Source organism: Mustelus asterias, chromosome 4 (genome assembly GCF_964213995.1).
Source record: "Mustelus asterias chromosome 4, sMusAst1.hap1.1, whole genome shotgun sequence".
Taxonomy (NCBI): domain Eukaryota; kingdom Metazoa; phylum Chordata; class Chondrichthyes; order Carcharhiniformes; family Triakidae; genus Mustelus; species Mustelus asterias.
In genome coordinates, this window is record NC_135804.1 from 80,935,515 (window position 1) to 80,958,444 (window position 22,930).

Sequence of the window (22,930 nt, forward strand, 5' to 3'; positions counted from 1 at the left end):
TCCCAGTTTCAAGTCCGCCCCACACTTAGAGCAAAATTGGTAAAATCGCCCCAAAGGATGGGAATTTTCTGATTTCTGGGGGGGGGTGGGGGGGGGGTGGGGGGGGGTGGGGGGGGGGGTATTTACTGTTGAGAAAAGCATGGATGTTAGGGAACTTTGGGACATAAATAATGATGTCTTGAGGAGTGTACATGTTACAGAGGAGGAGGTGCTGGATGTCTTAAAGCGCATCAAGATAGATAAATCCCTGGGACCTGATGAAGTGTATCCCAGGACATTGTGGGAGGCTAGGGAGGAAATTGCAGGTCCTCTCGCAGAGATATTTGAATCATTGATAGTCACAGGTGAGGTGCCTAAAGATTGGAGAATGGCAAATGTGCCTTTGTTTAAAAAGGACTACAGGGAAAAGCCTGGGAACTACAGTGGGGTGAGCCTCACCTCAGTGTTGGATAAGTTGTTGGAAGGTATTTTGAGAGACAGGATCTACAGGCATTTAGAGATGCAAGGGCTGATTAGGGACAGTCAGCATGGCTTTGTGAATGGAAAATTATGTCTCACAAATTTGATTGAGTTTTTGAAGGGGTAACCAAGAAGGTAGATGAGGGCAGTGCAGTTGATGTTTCTACATGAACTTTAGCAAGGCCTTTGACAAGGTACCGCATGGTACTTTTTAGCATAAGGTTAAATCTCATGGGATCCAGGGTGAGGTAGCTAAATGAATAAAAAACTGGCATGATGACAGAAGCCAAAGGGTGGTTGTAGAGGGTTGTTTTTCAAACTGGAGACCTGTGACCAGTGGTGTGCCTCAGGGATCAGTGCTGGGTCCACTGTTATTTGTCATTTATATTAGGAGGCATGGTTAGTAAGTGTGCAGATGACACCAAGATTGGTGGCATAGTGGACAGTGAAGAAGGTTACCTCGGATTGCAATGGGATCTTGATCAATTGGGCTAGTGGGCTGACGAATGACAGATGGAGTTTAATTTAGATAAATGCGAGGTGATGCATTTTGGTAGATTGAACCAGGGCAGGACTTACTCAGTTAATGGTAGGGCATTGGGGCGAGTTACAAAACAAAGAGATCTTGGGGGACAGGTTCAAAGCTCCTTGAAAGTGGAGTCACAGGTGGACAGAGTGGTGAAGAAGGCATTCGGCATGCTTGGTTTCATCGGTCAGAACATTGAATACAAGAGTTGGGACATCTTGTTGAAGTTGTACAAGACTGGTAAGGCCACACTTGGAATACTATGTGCAGTTCTGGTCACCCTATTATAGAAACGATATTATTAAACTAGAAAGAGTGCAGAAGAGATTTATTAGGATGCTACCGGGACTTGATGGTTTGAGTTATAAGGAGAGGCTGAATAGACTGGGACTTTTTTCTCTGGAGCGTAGAAGGCTGAGGGGTGATCTTATAGAGGTCTATAAAATAATGAGGGGCATAGATCAGTTGGATGGTCAATATCTTTTCCCAAAGGTAGGGGAGTCTAAAACTAGAGGGCATAGGTTTAAGGTGAGAGGGGAGAGATACAAAAGGGTCCAGAGGGGAAATTGTTTCACACAGAGGGTGGTGAGTATCTGGAACAAGCTGCCAGAGGTAGTAGTAGAGGTGGGTACAATTTTGTCTTTTAAAAAGCGTTTAGACAGTTACATGGGTAAGATGGGTATAGAGGGATATGGGCCAAATGCGGACAATTGGGACCAGCTTAGAGGTTTAAAAAAAAAGGGTGGCATGGACAAGTTGGGCCGAAGGGCCTGTTTCCATGGTGTAAACCTCTATGACTAACTCTATTTTGTCATTGGTTACATAGTTTACTGGGTCAGCTGACCCTTACAGCATGTTACCATTGGTCACACTATAATAGATCCAGGGCCCGATTTTACCAAAGCTTCATGCCTGTTTTCGGGCGCGAAATGGCGGTAAAGTTGGGTGTCGGGCCTATGCCGCGATCCGCACCTGATTCCTAGCGGATCGCGCCTTTACCAACGGCCGATTCGGGCGCTGTTCTGGTGCACGCCCAAATCGGCCAGCGCGCGATTTAAATGTATTTGCATGCATTTAAATCGACTTAATGAAGCGCACGCCCAACTTTACCATCAATTCCCCCTTTACCAGCGTTTGGCCCAATTCGCCTCCGTGCCTTTACCGACCTGATAAATAAAAGTCCAACTTGTACTTTTATTCGGCAGGGGAATCACTGAGGCCCACCCTTCGCGGACACCCCCTCTAACCACCCAGCAGACCCCCCCCCCGGGATTGGACCCCTCTGGGAGGCAGGCCCCTCCGGCAGAGCACACCCCTAACCTACCTCGATCGTGGTCTCCCTCCACCATCCTTCCCACTCACCTTCAGTCCTTCGACAGCCTGCAGCACGTTCCTGGACACTGACTTCGAGCCACGGCTGGAGTGACCGGGCTTCACACAGGCCCGCTGGCGTCTGCCGGAGGGGGGGTGGGCCCAGTTGGAACTCTGGTGGGGGGGGATGAGGGGGGGGATGAGGAGAGGGGGCGGGCCCACATCGCCTTCTTGGGGTGGGGCGGTGGGGGTGGGAGGGGAGGGGGTGTGATGTCTCATCCTCTGGGGGGGGGGGGAGGGGAGGTGGTGTGACGTATCATCCTCTGGGGGGGGGGGGGTGGGACGTCTCATCCTCTGGTCGGGGGAGGGGGGGGGTTCCGCTGCCTGTCTGTGGCCGATCCCTCCTGGCACCATCACTGGTACACTACCAGCCACAGCCATCTCTCCCGCTCTCTCGCACCTGCAGGGAAGAGTAATCTGTGGCTGGTAGTGAACCAGTGATGGTGCCAGGAGGGATCGGCTGCAGACGGGCAGTGGAACCCCTGTAAGATCTCTCTTACTGAGGTGCGCCTCAACATATTACTTAACTCTAGGACATTATAGCTCCCATCCAGTCTTGTTTATGTGCATAGCCAATTTAGCTGTCCTATCATAATCCTCAACAATTCTTTTTCGTTGGCTGGTTCCTCTTTTTCCATCAACCTCTCTGGGGATGGGAATGGGATCAATGTTATTTACATATCCCTGTTGACTCATCATTATGTCAGATTTACTTTGTCAGATATCAAGACCGAGATATTGAAAAACACCAGCTGCTTTAAATTCTGTCTTAAGTCTCTCAATTATGCTTTTTTCAAACTCCTTCCTGCCACCCCAGAGGAAATCATCCACATGCATCACGAAAATTCCAGCTAATTTTCCTTCAGACTTCCTCTTGAACATCTTTTAACTGGACACAGCCAGTCTTCAGCAATACAGATCACACAGAAAAATACCAAACCCTTGATGCATCACTTAATCGGTATACAGATTTGTTCAATCTCCACAATTGTCCCTGTGTATCACCTACTTCTCTGGGCAGCCTCAAAAAAATCTTTTCTTTGAAATATTTTGCCCTGCAGCAATGCTGCATTAAATCTATTGATTTACATACCCAATTATTAGATGCTAGAATGATGAAAAAAATTCAGTGTCATTTTCCCTCCTGTGGGTGAATCAACCCTAATGTCTCTCCCATCCAAATGCTCCTCATACTCACTACTAATCTGGCTTTTGTTTGATATGTCCCATTTTGCAAAACTTTCTCTGTGCAAACCCACCGATGGGACAGAGCTGGCTGCCCTTCGTCTGGAACCTTGGTGTACACCCCAAACACTTTCCAACTGTCTCGCTTTCTTTTTTTTTGAGCCTCTCTTATCTCCATGAGCTCAATTTTGTGGCAGCTACCAACACTTCCCTATCATGCGGACTTCTACTCCTATTACTATCATAGTTTTGATTCTGAGTCTTCCTCGTTAAATTCTGGCCTCTACTGCAGTAGAGGCCGGAATTTAACAAGGAAGACTCGGAATCCTGTCGGGGCTGCTACTCTGACCGCTGTTCTCTGTTGACACAACTTCACAACATTCGTAACTTTTTCCTGGGTTCATGAATGCTTGTCTCATCCTCAGGACTTAGATCTCACTTTTTTTGCTTCCATCTTTCCACCCAATTTTCCCAATCTATAGCTTTTGCTTTTTGCCCTCACTCTTGGATGTTGAGCCAGTGTTTATACTTCCCTGAGGCTTTTCCTGCTCTCCCGATGGTCTCCACTCACTTGACCCTTTAGGTATGTACGATACTGGAGGTGGATACACTTTTTTCTGGAGCGGTCGCGGCAGCGATGAGCGTCGTGATGCTGGAATTGGATTCGCCATCAGGGGTCACCTTGTTCGGAAACTTGCTAGTCTCCCCAAGGGTGTGAACGACCGGCTTATGACATTACAGCTTCTGCTACAGAACAGGAGATGTCTATCCCAGCATATGAAGACAGACTCCGGCGGAGTCCAAAGATGTGCGGGTTAGGTTGATTGGCCAGGTTCAAAATTGCCCCTTAGAGTCCTGAGATGCGTAGGTTAGAGGGATTAGCGGGTAAAATATTTGGGGGTAGGGCCTGGGTGGGATCGTGGTCGGTGCAGACTTGATGGGCCGAATGGCCTCCTTCTGCACTGTAGGGTTTCTATGGATCGAGCGGAAGAAACCAATGGAAGGTCCAACGGTCAAGAAGGCGGTCTCTGCAAGCGTCGTGGAACGCGAAGAGCAGGACAAGACATAGTAGACGTCCTGGTCACCCACTGCGCCTAGTCCCATCTCCAAGCGTCTCGACTCTTGTCTTGCCACTGGATCCAGATGGGAATTGGGAAGAGAGAGTGAGGCTGACGCTGCGCAACTCTCCCTCGCTTTAATCCAAATCACGCGCTAGTCTCGACACCATCATCATCATTATCATCACTGTCCTGTTCAACCTTTGAAGTCCTGTGGCGATGGGCGAGCGATGAAGCAGCAGGTGTGGATACACTGGGAGCTGTAGTCACGGACCTGCACACAGGCGGCCCAGGTCTAATGGTCGTTTTCCACTGACCGAAGCAGCAGTGAAACTCGGCGTCTACCTGGGCGAATGAGCAGCCCCCTTCAGGAACGCACTGCTCACCTCCATAGAATGAGGAAGGGGCTAGAAAAGGTGTCCTAAACATTGCCTGCTTCACTACACCCTGGCCAGTTTACCGCGGCTGGAGGGGATCCCATCTTGCGGTCGAACAAACAAAATAAAACACAAGGTGACACCGCTCACCATTGGCACTTGGAACGTGCGCACGCTTTTGGACAACCCTACAGCAGATAGACCAGAGAGAAGAACAGCCTTAGTTCCTAGAGAGCTTGCAAGATACAACATTGACATTGCAGCCCTGAGTGAAACGCGTCTTGCCAACGTAGGTCAGCTGACTGAAACTGGAGGTGGATACACTTTTTTCTGGAGCGGTCGCGGCAGCGATGAGCGTCGTGATGCTGGAGTTGGATTCACTGTCAGGAGTCACCTTGTTCGGAAACTTGCTAGTCTCCCCAAGGGTGTGAATGTCCGGCTTGTGACATTACAGCTTCCGCTGCAGAACAGAAGTCAAGCCACCCTGATCAGCGCTTATGCCCCCACAATGAACAACCCGGACAAGATGAAAAACAAGTTCTACGAAGAACTAGATGCCCTACTATCAGCAGTGAGCAGTAGCGACAAGCTGATCTTGCTTGGCGACTTCAATGCAAGAGTAGGGTGTGACTCTGCATTCTGGCCGGGAGTCACTGGGAGGCATGGAGTAGGCAAGTGTAACAGTAACGGCCTACTCTTAATGAAGACCTGTGCAGCACACGACCTCCTCATAACCAACACAACCTTCCGTCTGCCTACCTGTAACAAGACCTCCTGGATGCACCCCCGCTCTAAGCACTGGCATCTTATCGACTATGTCATTGTCAGGAGAAAAGACAGGCAGGATGTCAGAGTGACCAGGGCCATGTGTAGTGCTGACTGTTGGACAGATCACAGGCTCATTGTCTCCAAGATGAGGCTCCGCATCAGACCCAAGAGGCGACCACGAGGAAGCAAGGTTATGAAAAGAATCAATGAGGCCAAGTTAAAGAACCCCAGCATAGCTTCAGCACTGGCTGAAGAGTTAGAAACCAAGCTTGCTGACCTACACCTCGCAGGCAGCGCTGAGGACGACTGGGAACACCTCAGGGATGCTGTCCATTCATCTGCACTGAAGATGCTCGGGCCCTCTACCCGCAAGCAGCATGACTGGTTCGATGAGGAGATACAGGCTCTACTTGTTGAAAAGCACCATCTTCATCGTGCCTGTCAGAACGACCCATCATCAGCTGCCAAGAAAAACACCTTTACCAGTGCTCGCAGGACAGTCCAGAATAAACTGCGTAAAATGCAGGATGCCTGGCTGAGCGCCAAGGCAGATGAAATACAGGGATACGCTGACATAAACGACTTGAAACGGTTCTATGAAGCCCTCAACACTCTCTACGGACCTCAATCTCTCGGGAGTTCCCCCCTCCTGAGTACAGATGGTACAACTCTCATTACAGAGAGGGCTCAGATCCTGCAGAGATGGGCTGAACACTTTGAAGCCGTCCTCAACTGACCGTCATCTATTAACGATGAGGCAATAGACAGGATTCCCAGGTCGATATCAACAACGCCATGGATGACCCACCAGTAGTAGCCAAAGTCACGAAAGCTGTTAGCCAGCTATCTAGTGGCAAAGCCCCAGGGGCCGACGCCATACCCGCAGAGATCTACAAAGCTGCTGGTCCTGTACTTATCGAGAAGCTCACCGAGTTGTTCCAGTCCTTTTGGAAGCAAGGATCCATTCCTCAGGAACTTAAAGATGCTTCCATCGTACACCTCTACAAGAGGAAGGGCGATCGGCAAGTATGCGACAACCATCGAGGAATCTCGCTGCTCTCCATTGCAGGGAAAACCCTCGCAAGAGTCCTGCTAAATCGTCTGGTCACTCATCTGGAGCTGGGCCTGCTTCCAGAGTCACAGTGTGGCTTCCGCAAAAGTCGCGGGACTATTGACATGATTTTTGCTGCGTGCCAACTTCAGGAGAAGTGTCAGGAGCAGAATCGCGAGCTCTACACAAGCTTTGTTGACCTCGCGAAAGCCTTCGACACTGTCAGCCGACGAGGCCTGTGGAGGATCATGTCAAAGTTCGGCTGCCCCCCCAAATTCATTCAGATGGTACGCCAGTTCCATGATGGCCAGAGTACTGGACGGCAGAGAATCCTCTGAGGCATTCCAAGTCACCAATGGTGTCAAATAGGGCTGTGTGCTCGCACCCACACTGTTCAGCATGATGTTTACTGCCATGCTGAATGATGCCTTCCAGGACAGTGTTGCTGGAATCAGCCTTAAGTACAGAGTGGATGGGAAGCTCTTCAACCTGAGGAGACTTCAAGCTATTACCAAAGTGAAGGAGACTGTTCTGAGAGACTTCCTCTTTGCCGATGACTGCGCCCTGTATACTGATGTGGAGATGCCTGGTGTTGTTAGACTCCTTACCCTGTATACTGGCTCAGAGTAAGAAGTTTAACAACACCAGGTTAAAGTCCAACACCAGGTTAAAGTGGCTTTTGCTACCAAATAAACCTGTTGGACTTTAACCTGGTGTTGTTAAACTTCTTACTGTGTTTACCCCAGTCCAACGCTGGCATCTCCACATACTGGCTCAGAGCCAGAGATGCAAGTCAGTATGGACAAATTTTCCATGGCTTGTGACAACTTTGGACTCACCATCAACATTAAAAGGACCGAAGTCATGCACCAGCCTGCTCCTCATGCACCGTACACAGAACCCATAATCACAATCAAAGGGCAGAAACTACAGGCAGTGGACCAGTTCACTGATCTTGGCAGTACCCTCTCCAGAGCAGTGACTATTGATATAGAAGTTAACTGCAGAATAGCAAAGGCAAGTTCTGCTTTCGGTAGGCTGCGTTCCACTGTATGGGAACATCGAAGAATCAGCCCAGCAACAAAACTGAAGGTCTACAGCGCCGTGGTACTCACTACCCTCTTTATGCCTGTGAAACGTGGACTGTGTATCGAAGGCATGCAAGACAGCTCAATCATTTCCACATGACTTGTCTTCGCAGAATATTATGCATCAGATGGCAAGACAAAGTACCAGACACTGAAGTTCTCTCTAGAGCAAGTCTACCATCGGTCCACACATTGCTGATGAGAGCACAGACCCGGTGGGCAGGTCATGTCATCCGTATGCCGGACGAGCGCATACCCAAGCAGCTCCTTTTTGGGGAACTCTCTGCTGGAAGATGCACGCATGGAGGGCAGAAGAAACGTTACAAAGACATACTCAAGGCCTCCCTGAAGTCGCTTGACATAGACACGACCACCTGGGAAACGCTGGCACAAAACCGCCCTACCTGGCGCTGCCTCATCCACAAGAGCTGTCAAGCTTATGAAGCAAGGTGTAATGCTGAAGCACAACTTAAGTGCAAGCTGAGCAAGTCCAGAGCTACCAGCGCAACAACTACAGCGCCTACACAAGTTTGCCCAGTATGTGCCAGGACATTCCGTGCCCGAATTGGCCTGATCAGTCATCTTCGGACATACCGCATCCAGCCTCATAATGATTAATGGTGTCGAGGTCCTCATCGCCGTCGATGGACGAACAACAACATGTATGATACCACTGTGCCTACTTTGGGTAACTGAACCTTTGAAGTAACAGCTTAATTCCCTGCCTCACTGTTAGTTTGTTGATCATCAGATTCCCTCTCATCTTTAGCTGTTTGATCCTCATAGTAGCACAAAGTATGCGCATGTGAGGTACAAGGTACCTCTGGCACTTCGACTTCCTGCTCAGATGCTCCATAACCAATTCCCACTACTCAAAGAGTGGGCTCACACTGTCTGGTTACCATATTGTCGTACAACTGCCTTGCCATCTGTCCCTATCACTTTCCCAGGCCCTTTCCACTCTTTAAGGTTCTCTCTTTTATAGTAGACCATATCACCTTTTTCAAAATGTACCCCTGATAGTCTTATGTGACGCCTTAGGGCTCATCTTATCCATTCTGAAACCTCAACCTTAACAAAGGCCTTTCTCCCTGCCTGCATAGCATTTAAGTGTGCCGAAAATATGGAGCCAATGCTTGTCCCTTCCAATGCCGGAGGAGCATCTGTTAATACTGACAGCAACTTTGGATTCCTCCTGTATACCAACTGGTATGGACTATAGCCCCCAACTATCTGTAAAGCGTTTTTCACATGCCCTGCCTATGCTAATGTAATCTGCAATTTACAGCCCGGTTGATCTGCCAAAATTTTATGCAATGTTATCCATTACTGCGTGATTCCTTTTGCAGAAGCCAGTTCTGAATGGGTTCTCCGCTGCAGTGTGCATTATAATACTATTTAAATTTTCACACACATCTTGAAACTCATCATTTGCGAATTCACCTCCATTGTCTGTCAAAAATTTAGATGGTGCCTCCAACTCTGTTCCAATCCAGTGGGTCATAATTTTATCTATAATGGTCTTTATCTTTGCTGTAAATCACTGTAGATATGATAAACCAGCTGGCCACGTCCACAAAATGCAAAAAATAGATGTGTTTGTTGTTATTCCATATCTTTAGATTCATCACCACTACATCATTGAAATCTCATGCTATTGGGAGACTCACGAATGAACATAGGGGTGTCTTTCTATATTTTATGCAAATTTCACACTGGGCTGATATTTGCTCTATGAGATCATTCTATCCTTTGTCCAGCACACCTGCATCCTGCAGCAGTGCTCTCAGTCTCTGTGGTGCTGGATGAGCAAACCGCTTATGGAGTTCCAGAATAATTTTTTTGTCCACCATGCTGTTGTCTGTAAGGAACACCAATGTGTCATGAATCCTTTGGTCTGATAATTTTGATTCGCTTAAGAGAAGACAATTATGGCCAGATCTTGTAAAATGTAGATCCACGGTTTTCCCCAAATACCAGTTTTATCCTGTTTCAAATCAATGGTCATCTGAGCTTTCTTCATCGCAGACTTGCTTAATAATAAAGGTATATCAGTGGAAACTACACCTGTACTTACGGTTAAACTGATTCCCACAATCCTGCAGGGAAGTACCACCCTTTGGGAAGACATTAAAATATTGTCATCTCCAAATCTAAAGCAGGTAGAACTATCTTGTTCTTTCAGTCGTTATGATCAAGAGACCCTAAATAACAACTTAACCAATCTTGGCTGCAGTGGACGTACATCCACTATCTAAAACAGCACGGTTGAAAGAGTCTATCATCAGGACATTCATTATTGGACTCCACTTTTCTGCCACTAAAACAATGTCTTCCTGGTACTTATCCTCATCAATGTTGGCTTCTATGTATTCTTTGTCACATGTAGTTTCAAAGATACGTTTTCTTCTTTTCAGGCAGTTCACTATGTAGTGGTATGGGGAAATCGCATTGGAAATAACGATTCACAATCCCTTCAACATTTCTTCGATTTAAATGTCTTTTATCAGTTTCCCATGTGCATTTTCTTTCTCCATTATCAAATCAGTTATATCTGGTTTCAACACTAGGTCTGTTATTAACATGACTGTCTCTGTTTAAGGGCCTTTGTGTACCATTTGGTCTGGCATGCAGCTGAGTCACCACTGACTCCTCTGCTCTGGGCACTATGGCATTCCGGTGGTGGTGGGGAATGATTGTTTCCCAAAAATTTTTTTTAATGATGCTGTCATTTGATCAAAGAGGGGCTCTGTTCCCCTTACTTATATTCCAGTCATTACTAGAAGAGTATCTATTTGTGACAGACATGCACAATCCAACAACTTAAAGGCCAATACTGCATCTGGAATCTCCAAATTAAATTTCATTAGCCTGTTATGGCCCCTATCAAAATCCATGACATACTCTTCCATGTATCTTGTCTCCTAATCCTGTCAAACATCACCCATCCTTCATAATTCTCCAAGAACTCATCTTTTGGGTAAAACTTATCTAAATATCATAGCAGGAGCTGTAGCTCTTCTTCTTTATTTAGGACATCTGCCATCCAATTGGAAAATATTTTGCTCCTTATCTTGCTCCTAAGCGGAAGTGACAAAGCTAATGCCAACCTTGCTTTTTTTCCCCCTCGGTATTGCAGTGACAAGGGTCCATATTTCCACCTCTGCCTTTCATTGCCAGTATGGTTCGGTATCTGAAAAGACAGGGGGACAATCAAATCCCATCAGTTTACTTCCATCTTCTGTCATAAAATAGAATCATAGAATCCCAATAGTGCAGAAGGAGGTCATTCAGCTCATCGAGTCTCCATCGATCACAATTCCACCCAGATCCTATTCCCGTAACCCCTCATATTTACCCTGCTTATCCCTCTAACACTAAGGGTAAATTTAGCATGGCCAATCAACCTAACCCACACATCTTTGGACTGTGGGAGGAAACCGGAGCACCCGGAGGAAACCCACGCAGACATGGGGAAAACGTGCAAACTCCACACAGACAGTGACCCCAAGCCAGAAATCAATCCTGGGTCCCTGGCACTGTGAGGCAGCAGTGCTAACCACTCTGCTATCATGCCGCCCCTACGGTTGTAGCACTTTTTCAAAAACAAACACCAAATTACAATGGGTTTTCCTTTGCTACCAATGTTGATCCACCAGAAGGAACGCTTCAGTTGTAGGCAATAAAATAAAACAAGACTTACTCCAACTTTTCAATCAAAGAAAAAGGTTTAATAAAGAAATCTCATTACCCCAACACTTGAGGCCTCACCCTGGGCCATTCCAAACTCCCACAAACTCCAGCAGATTCTTATTTATACTGAGTCAGCTGGTCAGCTGACCACCACATCATTTTGTCATTGGTTATATAGTTTACTGGGTCAGCTGACCCTAACGGCATGTTACCATTGGTCACACCACAACAGATCCAATGTTATTGTTTATATTCTAACAATGGAATAGGCGAGCCATGCAAAACAGCATAGACATAGGTGAGACAGGAAGATCCTGCTGGCAGCCAATGATGAGCCCCCTCTGCTGCCGGAAAACATGCAATGTCATGGGGCATCCTGAAAATCCTGCCCAGAGCTCCATGGAATCTCCCCTCCCCCATGGACATGGGACCCCCACTCATAGAGTCATAGAGGTTTGCAGCATGGAAACAGGCCCTTTGGCCCAACTTGTCCATGCTGCCCCTTTTTTTTAAAACCCCTCAGCTCGTCCCAATTGTCCACATTTGGCCCATATCCCTCTATATCCATCTTACCCATGTAACTGTCTAAATGCTTTTTAAAAGACAAAATTGTACCCGCCTCTACTACTACCTCTGGCAACTTGTTCCGGACACTCACCACCCTCTGTGTGAAAAAATTGCCCCTCTGGATCCTTTTGTATCTCTCCCCTCTCACCTTAAACCTCTAATTTTAGACTCCCCTACCTTTGGGAAAATATATTGACTATCTAGCTGATCTGAACTCTTTCTAGTTTAATAATATCCTTTCTATAATAGGATGACCAGAATTGCACACAGTATTCCAAGGGTGGCCTCACCAATGTCTTGTACAACTTCAACAAGAAGTCCCAACTCCGATATTCAATGTTCTGACCAATGAAACCAAGCATGCTGAATGCCTTCTTCACCATTCTGTCCATCTGTGACTCCACTTTCAAGGAGCTATGAACCTGTACCCCTAGATCTCTTTGTTCTATAACTCTCCCCAACACCCTACCATTAACTAAGTAAGTCCTGCTCTGGTTCGATCTACCAAAATGCATCACCTCGCATTTATCTAAATTAAACCCCATCTGCTATGAGAGGTTACATGAGCGCTCAGGAAGACATGGTAGCATTCCTTCAGCACAGCATTGGAGTCCAAACCTAGATGCTGTGACCATAGCTCTGGGGAGAGACTTAAACCCAGAGGGTGGATTTTCCATCCCAGTCTTTGGTGGGTGGGAATGGTGACAGGTGCGAAGAATTGAGGGGAGTCCCAAAACAGCTTTTAAGCCAGCAGGATTTCCCCACTCAATTATCCCTGTCCCCTTGGCAGTGACGTAATGGGTTTCCTACCATGCAATGATGGCAACCCCATTATAATACATTACCATATACTTAACAGGTCTCCCCGCACTACATCATTCACCCCCCACCCCCATCCCCACATAAAGGAATGTCATGCTGGCAGAGTTTAAAACAGGTTTTTTAAAACAGGGATGTGCCCGCCGCATTGACATGGGACTCCTATCCCCAAGGAACCTTCCCAAACCCCCACCCCTCCCCCCACAGGCATGGGAAGGGAATCTGCCTGCCCCATTGACATTATCCCCAAGGAACCTTCCTTCCCCCCCCCTCCCCACATACAAGGGAATCACCTGGGTACCCCTCCCACCCCAAACCTCCCTTCCAGTGGTCTCCCCCAACACTTACCACTGCATGCCTGGCCATCACCCTCTCCCTGCTGGAGCTGCATTTACTTGTGTTCCCCGGCAAGCCCTGTTTGCCACTTCCCTGTTTTAAAAAACCTGTTTTAAACTCTGCCAGCATGACATTCCTTTATGTGGGGATGGGGGTGGGGGGTGAATGATGTAGTGCAGGGAGACCTGTTAAGTATATGGTAATGGATTATAATGGGGTTGCCATCATTGCATGGTAGGAAACCCATTACGTCACTGCCAAGGGGACAGGGATAATTGAGTGGGGAAATCCTGCTGGCTTAAAAGCCATTTTGGGACTCCCCTCGATTCTCCGCACCTGTCACCATTCCCACCCACCAAAGACAGGGATGGAAAATCCACCCTCTGGGTTTAAGTATCTCCAGTAAGAGTTTTAACAACACCAGGTTTGTTTGGTAGCAAATGCCATTAGCTTTCGGAGCGCTGCTCCTTCATCAGATGGAGTGGAAATCTGCTTTAAGTCTCTCCCCAGAGCTATGGTCACAGCATCTAGGTTTGGACTCCAATGACGTGCTGAAGGAATGCTACCATGTCTTCCTGAGCACTCATGTGACCTCTCACATCTAAGTGAAATGTGGCCCAGTGCGCTAGTCAATAAATTATCTGCCAACCAATATCGCCAAAGCAGATTAACTTCTTGCAATCACTTGCAGTTTGGGGGATCTTGCTGTGCTCAATAAGCTGCTGCGTTTTCCACAATACAACAGTTACTACCCCTCAAAGTGCTCAATTGTAAGGGACTTTGTCTTGTGGTTGTGAAAGATGCTGTGTTAATTTAAATACCCTCTTTCAAACAATAGGATGTGATAGCTGGGGGTCCAAGTCCCACTTCGGAAATTGATGGCCATGGAAGATGCATTCATTACGTGGCCAAACCGGTTGATTACCAGCCTGAAATTTGCCTGATGACAGGCAGTAAGAGTGGAAGAGTTTCCTGGCTAGCCAAACTGCAGAAGGCATTTGCAAACCGTTGCCAAGAATAATCATTGGACCAATCCAATCGTCACTGCCTTCTTAGGGCATGGTACCTGAAGGAAAAGGAGAGTGATAGGTAACAGGTAAGGAAATGCATTTATCCTGTTCTAAAGGAAATACAAAATGACATTGAATTACATGGAGAAAATAAATTGTTTTCCATTTCTATTAAGCAGTCATTTTATGCTAATTAGGATTTAATCATTTTAAATAAATTGAATGGCAATGCACATTAGTGGCAAACTCATGCTTCACAAGTATTCCAATGTCACTTATTAAAACCACAGTTATAATGCAAGGACAGCATGTCCTCGAACAAATGAAGAACAAAAAGCTGCCTTTCCATAATTCATGAGGCATTTTCAGTCTTCACATTGAAACAAACAGAATTTCACCAGACACTAATAAAGTGTTCCCAATTTGAATAATTTTATTTTTATTGACTTACAGCGGTAATATTTAAATATTGAAAGTCAACATGCACACCACCGCTTTTCTACTTCTCTCAGTTTTATTGTTCATCCTTCCTCAGGTAAAGAACAGGATAATATAAAGGCTTTGCGAGTGCCATCAGGTTCAAGGTCAGAACACTCCATAAACCACACTTCATCATTGTAGCCTGCAGGAGGCATAAAGACCTTTTCAGTATGGCTTTACAATAAATTAAGATTTTGGAATGGGACATTCAAGGTAGAACTCCGAGGACCCAAGCTGTGTGTGGGTTCATTAGCATGTTTTTCACACACACACAACACAACTCCATCTGTATTTTGACAACAGAAAGCAGCATTTTATATTACCTTGCATATCTACCCCTCAAATTCAATATAACATTTTGTTGCTCTATCTGTCAGGAGATCACAACACAAGAAATAGCAACAGAAGTAAACCACATGGCCCATCGAGCCTATTACACCATTCAATACAATCATGGCTGATCTTGGGCTTCAACTCCAGTTTCCAGCCCACTCCCATGTCTGTTACATAGAAACAGAAACTAGAAGCAGGAGTAGGCCATTTGGCCTTTGAGCTTGCTCCGCCATTCATTATGATCATGGCTGATCATCAAATTCAATATCCTGATCCTCCCCTTCCCCCCCATGACCCCTTTAGCCCCAAGAGCTATATTTAATTTCTACTTGAAATCAGCCAACATTTTGGCTTCAACTGCTTTCTGAGGTAGTGAATTCCATACATTCACTCTCTGGGTGAAGAAATTTCTCCTCACCTCAGTTGTAAAACGTTTACCCCTTACCCTCAAACTATGACCTCTAGTTCTGTTGAACCCCTGACATACTAATGTTCACTAATGTCCTTTAGGGAAGGAAATCTGCCGTCCTTACTCGGTCTGGCCTACAAGTGATTCCAGAGCCACAGCAATGTGGTTGACTCTCAAATGCCCTCCAAGGGCAATTAGGGATGGGCAACAAGTGCTGGTCAGCCAGTGATGCTCATGTCCCTCGAATGGATAAAAATAAAAAAAACCAAAAATCTGTCTGTCCTAGCCTTAAATGTATTCATTCATGGAGCATCCACAGTCCTCTGGGATAAGGAGTTGCAAAGATTCACAATCATTAGAGTGAAGAAGTTTCTCCTCATCTCAGCCCTAAATGATCATCCCTTTATCCTGAGACTGTGGCCCTGTGTTTCAGATTACCCGACCAGTGGAAACAATTTCTCAGCATCCACCCTCTCAAAAACCCCGACAGAATCTTGTTTGTTTCAATGAGATTGCCTCTTATTCTTCTAAACTCGGGCGGCACGGTAGCACAGTGGTTAGCACTGCTGCTTCACAGCTTCAGGGTCCCAGGTTTGATTCCCGGCTCGGGTCACTGTCTGTGTGGAGTTTGCACATTCTCCTCGTGTCTGCATGGGTTTCCTCCGGGTGCTCCGGTTTCCTCCCACAGTCCAAAGATGTGCGGGTTAGGTTGATTGGCCAGGTTAAAAAAATTGCCCCTTAGAGTCCTGGGATGCGTAGGTTAGAGGGATTAGTGGGTAAAATATGTGGGGGTAGGGTCTGGGTGGGATTGTGGTCGGTGCAGACTCGATGGGCCGAATGGCCTCCTTCTGCACTGTAGGGTTTCTATGATTCTATGATGAATATAAGCCCAGTCTATTTAGTCTCTCATCATAGAGAAACCCCTTCAGCCCAGGAGCCAATCCAGTGAGTCTTCGCAAACTGTACCACTTCCAGTGCAAATATATCCTTTCTTAAATATGGAGATGACAACTGCACACAGTGGCCTGAATTATCTGGTTTCGTATGACATCACTTACAGCGAGAACGGAGAATTTAGCGCTCTGTCAAAACTCCATTCACCACAGTGGGACCAGAGAACCCCAGCCGTGGGCAACGTAGGAGAATTCGGTCAGTAATTCAGAAGTAGTGACTCTTTCAAAGTACTGATGAGGGGGAGAAGCTGAAAAATTACAGCATGTCTTATTTCTTCACCAGAGGGGGCATGTTACAACTGCAATATGGCTGCTTTCCATATTTTTTTGGCAGAGTGATAGTGCCTGGACATTTCCTCTTCCTGCTCTTTGCCTTGTGGGAACAGTTCTTATTTTGAATTTAGATTTTCCAACTAAAAGCTAGAAACAAAAGTATGTGCCCCCTGACACTGGCGGTCAGAGGAGTCCTTAGATTCTAAGGGTAAATATACATGAAAGTTATGAGACCTGGTCGTAAACCGATGAAATGAAAATGTTTCTAAAAGTAGATCTCAGCAATAAGAGAAAATTGCATTACTTCTGTCTCCCTTCCCATCCTCAATCCACCCCCCCGCCCCCCGCAAAGAATGAACATTTTCAAATAAAAGCATCTTGGTTTTCCTGCATTATCCATTCTGGACATTCATAGAATCATAGAATTTTCCAGAGTGCAGAAGAGGCCATTTGGCCCATTGAGTCTGCACCGACTGTCTGACAGGGTATCTTACCCAGGCCCTCTTCCTCACCATATATTTGTAACAACACGCTTTTCCCATGGCTAATCTACCTAACCTAAGGGGCAATTTAGCATGGACAATCCACCTAACCTGCACATCTTTGGACAATGGGAGGAAACCAGAGCACCTAGAGGAAACCAAACCAGACACAGGGAGAATGTGCAAACTCCACACTATCACCCAAGGCTGCAATTAAACCCGGGTCCCTGGCGCTGTGAGGCAGCAGTGCTGACCACTGTGCCACCATATTGTTAATGCTTCATCTCCCAATGGCTGCCTCTCAGTATAACAAGCCATTATTATTCTTCTAACTCATCTCAGCTGCAATAGCTGAACAAGATCTAAAGACAATAGAATGCCTGCCTCTGTCGCTGATGATGATCAATTTCACGAAAATCAGTTCCCAGCCAATTTTAACCAGGGCTAGCCAGATCTAATCACTTACCAGCCTAATTTAATCAGTTATCAACCAATTTTCCCTGTTACCAACTAAATGTAAGAGGTTACCAGCCAGTTAGGCTTAACCAGTTACCAGTCAGTTTTCACCACAGACAGAAAAGGCATTCCTGCACTAACTCTGCTACTCCATGTCCAGTCTTTTACCAGCAGAAGCAGTTGAGAACAGGAAATACTGCAGACTACCATCTCCTTTATGTCCATAACATTGCAACCTGGTGAGGAAGGGTGAAATGACTCCTTATTCTCCTATTTGAATGCAACAGTGTTTTCCTGTGTGAATTTGGAGAGGATGTGCTTTGCCAATTCTGTAGGAGTCCAACTATTTACACTTTCCAATTGGAAGGAATTTGTCAGATTGGTTGACTTTGGTTAAAGAACTATTTTCCGAATTCAAAAACAAAGGTAAATCGCAACCACCATTCATATGTCACACGCATTTGCCTGGGCGCGCATACACAAACACATCTGTACACTTGATAGAGTCAAATCGAATTCTTGCAACTGGTGAAAAATAAATTCGAGGAGTATACAGTTAGCGGTTCCTTGGCTGGTCTTGACATGGTAATGCCACATTGTGGTCATTTTATTCAGTTGTCTTCCTGGGTACAATTGCATGGAGCAGATTTCCACATTTTATTCCAAAAGAACTCTGTTTGCAGTAGATTTCTCTTCTCAATACGGTTACTTTGCAAAACCAGGCAGTGTTTCCAAGAGAAAGATGCAGAAAAACACACCGCTTCAAACCTGCTTAATGCATACTTTTGGGAGTGATCTTACCATCTTGTCCTGCTGGTCGATCGGCATGGTGAGGGGGTAAGATTGTGCAAGAGGCAAGAAATCGAGTTCACACCCGGTTTCATGCCTCTCACAATATTAGCGGCCCCATTCTGCTTGCGTTATCAGCCTGGTGCCCTTCCCAGGTGCGAGGCTGGTTTTAATATTCATCACTTTCTTTTAATTTTATTGGTGAGTCCGGAGCGCAATCGTCCGAGCTCACTTGCCTTAACAGTCTCGCTGGTCGAGGTCATCACTGGCGAGGATCATATATGGTCTTCATTAACAGGGACCAGACATGATGGCCTTGCTGGTGTGACTGGAGGCCATTGAGGCCCACCGGATGGTCTGGATGGTAGATGGTGCCCCTTGGGCAGTGCCAGCCTGACATTGCCAGCTTGGGACCCAGGCACTGCCAGTCCAGCACCCTCACAGTCCCCACTGGGCACCCTGGCACTGCCAACCAGGCATCAGGCAGTGCTAAGAGGTGTGGCTTAAAGGGAAGGGGTGGAGCCAAAGGAGAGGGGTGGGGCCGGAAATGGGCAGAGCATGAAGGGGAGACAGGGTGTGACGAGTTACGAACTCTGCATCAGGGATCGCCTGGGGTGGCGATAGGCCAGCAGGGAGTGAATGGGGGTGGCAATCAGCCAGGGGGAGAATTGGGATAGTGATCGCCTGGGACGGGGTGCGAGTCAGGGGCGATGATCAGCCAGGGGGTATTGGGGGCAGTGAACAGCCAGTGGTGGTCACAAACATAAGTAACAACTGGGCGGCAGCTATTGGGGAGATGTGATCAAGGTTAGGTGGCTAGTGCAAAACTAGAGATATCCAAATGATGATGGTATTGGCAGATTAAATTATCTAGTAATATTACTGTTTTTTTGTTATGAGGATGTGTTTTTTAAAGATACAATTTTTTTTTTTCTTTTTCTGACTGAATTTAAGAAAAACCTCTGGGATACTCTGTACAGGTAATGCAAAACTGCCCAGACTGTGGAAATCTATACAGTCTTGCATTCCAGTAAGTGGGATGGTTGAAAACAGACACTCAACCTCCTGAGGAGCATGAAAAGACCCAATCCCTCTGTTGGCTTCACATCATCTTGAGGCTTTTCAAATTCCTCCAAGACATGAAAATGCAATGACCTGTTCTGAAACAATAACTGCAGTAGACATGAACTAATAGAATTTTTCTGGAATAAACAACCAGCAAGGTACTTTTAAGGAGTGCTTGCCAAGCATGATGGAGAGTAAGGAAAAGATAACGGCGGCGATCTTACCAAAAAAATTCTAAGTGTGAAAATGGGACAGAATTCCACCCACTACTAGGGGATTGGGGTTGCGATGTCCAGGGGGACGTGGGGTTAGGTGGGGTGGAGGGACAATCTCTCACTGCATGTGTCATTTTGCACATAGTGCACTGGGAGATCAGGGCACATGAGCAATAGTGCCCTCTAGTAGTCTGCAGCCATCTTCCAAGCAGGAATAGACTCCGTCCATTCCCCGTACTAGATTGAAACCACATTTGGGACTTTTTTTTCTCTAAGTAGCATAAGATGGTGTCTGGGAGCCCACCCAGAAAATGGGTGGAATTCTGTCCCATTTTCACACTTAGAATTTTTTTGGCAAGATCGCCGCCGTTATCTTTTCCTTACTCTCCATCATGCTTGGCAAGCACTCCTTAAAAGTACCTTGCTGGTTGTTTATTCCAGAAAAATTCTATTAGTTCATGTCTTCTGCAGTTATTGTTTCAGAACAGGTCATTGCATTTTCATGTCTTGGAGGAATTTGAAAAGCCTCAAGATGATGTGAAGCCAACAGAGGGATTGGGTCTTTTCATGCTCCTCATGCTCCTCAGGAGGTTGAGTGTCTGTTTTCAACCATCCCACTTACTGGAATGCAAGACTGTATAGATTTCCACAGTCTGGGCAGTTTTGCATTACCTGTACAGAGTATCCCAGAGGTTTTTCTTAAATTCAGTCAGAAAAAGAAAAAAAAACAAAATTCTATCTTTAAAAAACACATCCTCATAACAAAAAACAGTACTATTCCTAGATAATTTCATCTGCCAATACCACCATCATTTGGATATCTCTAGTTTTGCACTAGCCCAGTTGACAACTTGTGCTTTTGGATGGCTCAAGCCAAAATTTGCAAAATTACACCCACTCTCGAAATCGTTGGTTGAGCTACAGGCACAGGTAAAGCCAATCTAAAGAGTGTGGGCTCCAGCATACTGGCTGCTGGTTATGGTGTAGCACTTAACGGACCTGTCTGTCTGGCCTTTCATTGGTCTTCCTTCCAAGCATTGGTTGCACTTTCTCCACTGATTTCCATTCTTCAGTGCACTCACTTTCTGGCTTATTTGAACCTCATCACCCTTTTTCTTTGTCCAGCTTTCACAGCCACACATTGTCACACAAGGGCTTTTAAATTACTCTTCATTGTAATCTAGATGCTGTGACTGCACCATCCTCTTTTGAGTGAGTTCATAGTGCCATGACCCTTGTTAAGTTGAGTCCAAATTTATTTGTTCTGGACTTAAAGGGCTACAGTTCACTATATTAAGGGAAAATTCTGCAGATGACTAAATAGTTCCTGAAATGTCCACAGAAGCAGAGAAGCGGCATGCAGGGAATATTGCTCCTTTTGATGCTGAAAATTTGGAGATCCTGCTGGGAGGTGTCAGAAGAGGGGTGTCAGAGCCAGATCCAGAGAAAGCGGTTGTACTTGGTTGTGGCATGGGGCATGACCCATGTTATTCTGAGGTTGGCCAACATAGCTTTGGACAAGTCACCTATCTTACAGATCTGATTGGGCATTATTTAAGGTTGTGTCAAGTCTTTTTTTCGAGTTCATATGAACACCAAGCAACGCAATTAGGCCCAGACATGTTTATTTTGGGACACTAAACATAGATTCAATCCAGTCCTTTTGGAAGAATTTGCGCCTCCCAGCTAGCGTTCAGGGTCAGGTAGCTAAGAGGAGAAGGAAACATCTGAGTACAGATTAACTAACACCTGATTATCCTCCGCCCAGTCATCAATGATACGATAAAAGGAATCACCAAAAGTGACATTCAGCAACTCTTGCTCACCGATAAACTATTTACTGAGCATCAGAACCAAGTCTGACCTTGATTGAGATATGGATGCTGGAGATGAAGACTCAAGGAGAGGGGAGAGCAGCTGCCTCTGACATCGAGGTAACAGGTGTGGCCAAAGGACTCGAGCAAACTGAAGTCATTTGGATTCAAATGAGAACTCCTTCCAGTGGCTGGACTCCATACCTTGTTGAATGCAAATCATTAAAGCCTCCACATGCAGGAGTTCTTCAGTGCAACCTTCTTAACCAAATTATCATTGGCTGCTTCGCCAACAACCTTCTGTCTGTCATATGGTTCAGAATGCTGAAGGTAAGCATGCAGGTGCAGCAGGCAGTAAGGAAGGCAAATGTTATGTCGGCCTTCATCATGAGAGGATTTGAGTATAGGGGTAGGGACGTTTTACTCTAATTATAGAGGGTGTTGGTGAGGCCACACCTGGAATATTGTGAGCAGTTTCGGTGTTCTTAGCTGAGGAAGGATGTCCTTTCTATAGAGGGAGTATCTTAGAAACCCTACAGCACAGAAAGAGGCCATTCGGCCCATTGAATCTGCACCGACCACAATCCCACCCAGGCCCTACCCCCATATCCCTACATATTTACCCACTAATTCCTCTAACCTACGCATCCCAGGACACTAAGGGCAATTTTAGCATGGCCAATCAACCTAACCCGCACATCTTTGGACTGTGGGAGGAAACCGGAGCATCCGGAGGAAACCCACGCAGACACGAGGAGAATGTGCAAACTCCAAACAGACAGTGACCCAAGCTGGGAATCGAACAGTACACAATCACGAGTACAGCGAAGGTTTACCAGACTGATTCCTGGGATGGCAGGTCTGTCATATGAGGAGAGACTAAGTCAATTAGGATTATATTCACAAGAGTTTAGAAGAGTGAGAGGGGATCTCATAGAAACATACAACATTCTAATAGGGTTAGACAGGGTAGATTCAGAAAGAATGTTCCCGATGGTGGGGGAGTCCAGAACTAAGCATCATACTTTGAAGATAAAGGGTAAACCTTTTAGAACTGAGGGGAAGAGAAATTCCTTCACCCAGAGAGTACTGAATGTGTGGAATTCACGACCACAAAAAGTAGTTGAGGCCTAAGCGTTGTCTGATTTCACAAAGAAATTAGATATATCTCTTGGGGCTAAAGGGATCAAGGGATATGGGGGAAGGGGGGATCAGGATATTGAATTTCATGATCAGTTATGATCAAAATGAATGGCGGAGCAGGCTCAAAGGGCCGGATGGCCTACTCCTGCTTCTAATTTCTATGTTTCTTTGTTTCAATGAGTGGAACAGTTCATTGTTGATTCAATGTTC

At 46.1% G+C, this 22,930-nt stretch overlaps 1 protein-coding gene across 1 annotated transcript in view; it reads left to right on the forward strand.

The window, feature by feature from the left end:
- The window catches only part of LOC144493137 (uncharacterized), a 66,201-nt gene extending 44,575 nt beyond the window's left edge, over positions 1 to 21,626 (forward strand). The window contains 8 exon segments of the mRNA XM_078212037.1: positions 5,171 to 6,406; positions 6,502 to 6,653; positions 6,717 to 7,105; positions 7,107 to 7,347; positions 7,708 to 7,912; positions 7,915 to 8,270; positions 14,137 to 14,251; positions 21,532 to 21,626. Coding sequence (XP_078068163.1) covers positions 5,171 to 6,406; positions 6,502 to 6,653; positions 6,717 to 7,105; positions 7,107 to 7,347; positions 7,708 to 7,912; positions 7,915 to 8,270; positions 14,137 to 14,251; positions 21,532 to 21,626 — 2,789 coding nt within the window.
- Positions 21,627 to 22,930: the final 1,304 nt, after the last annotated feature.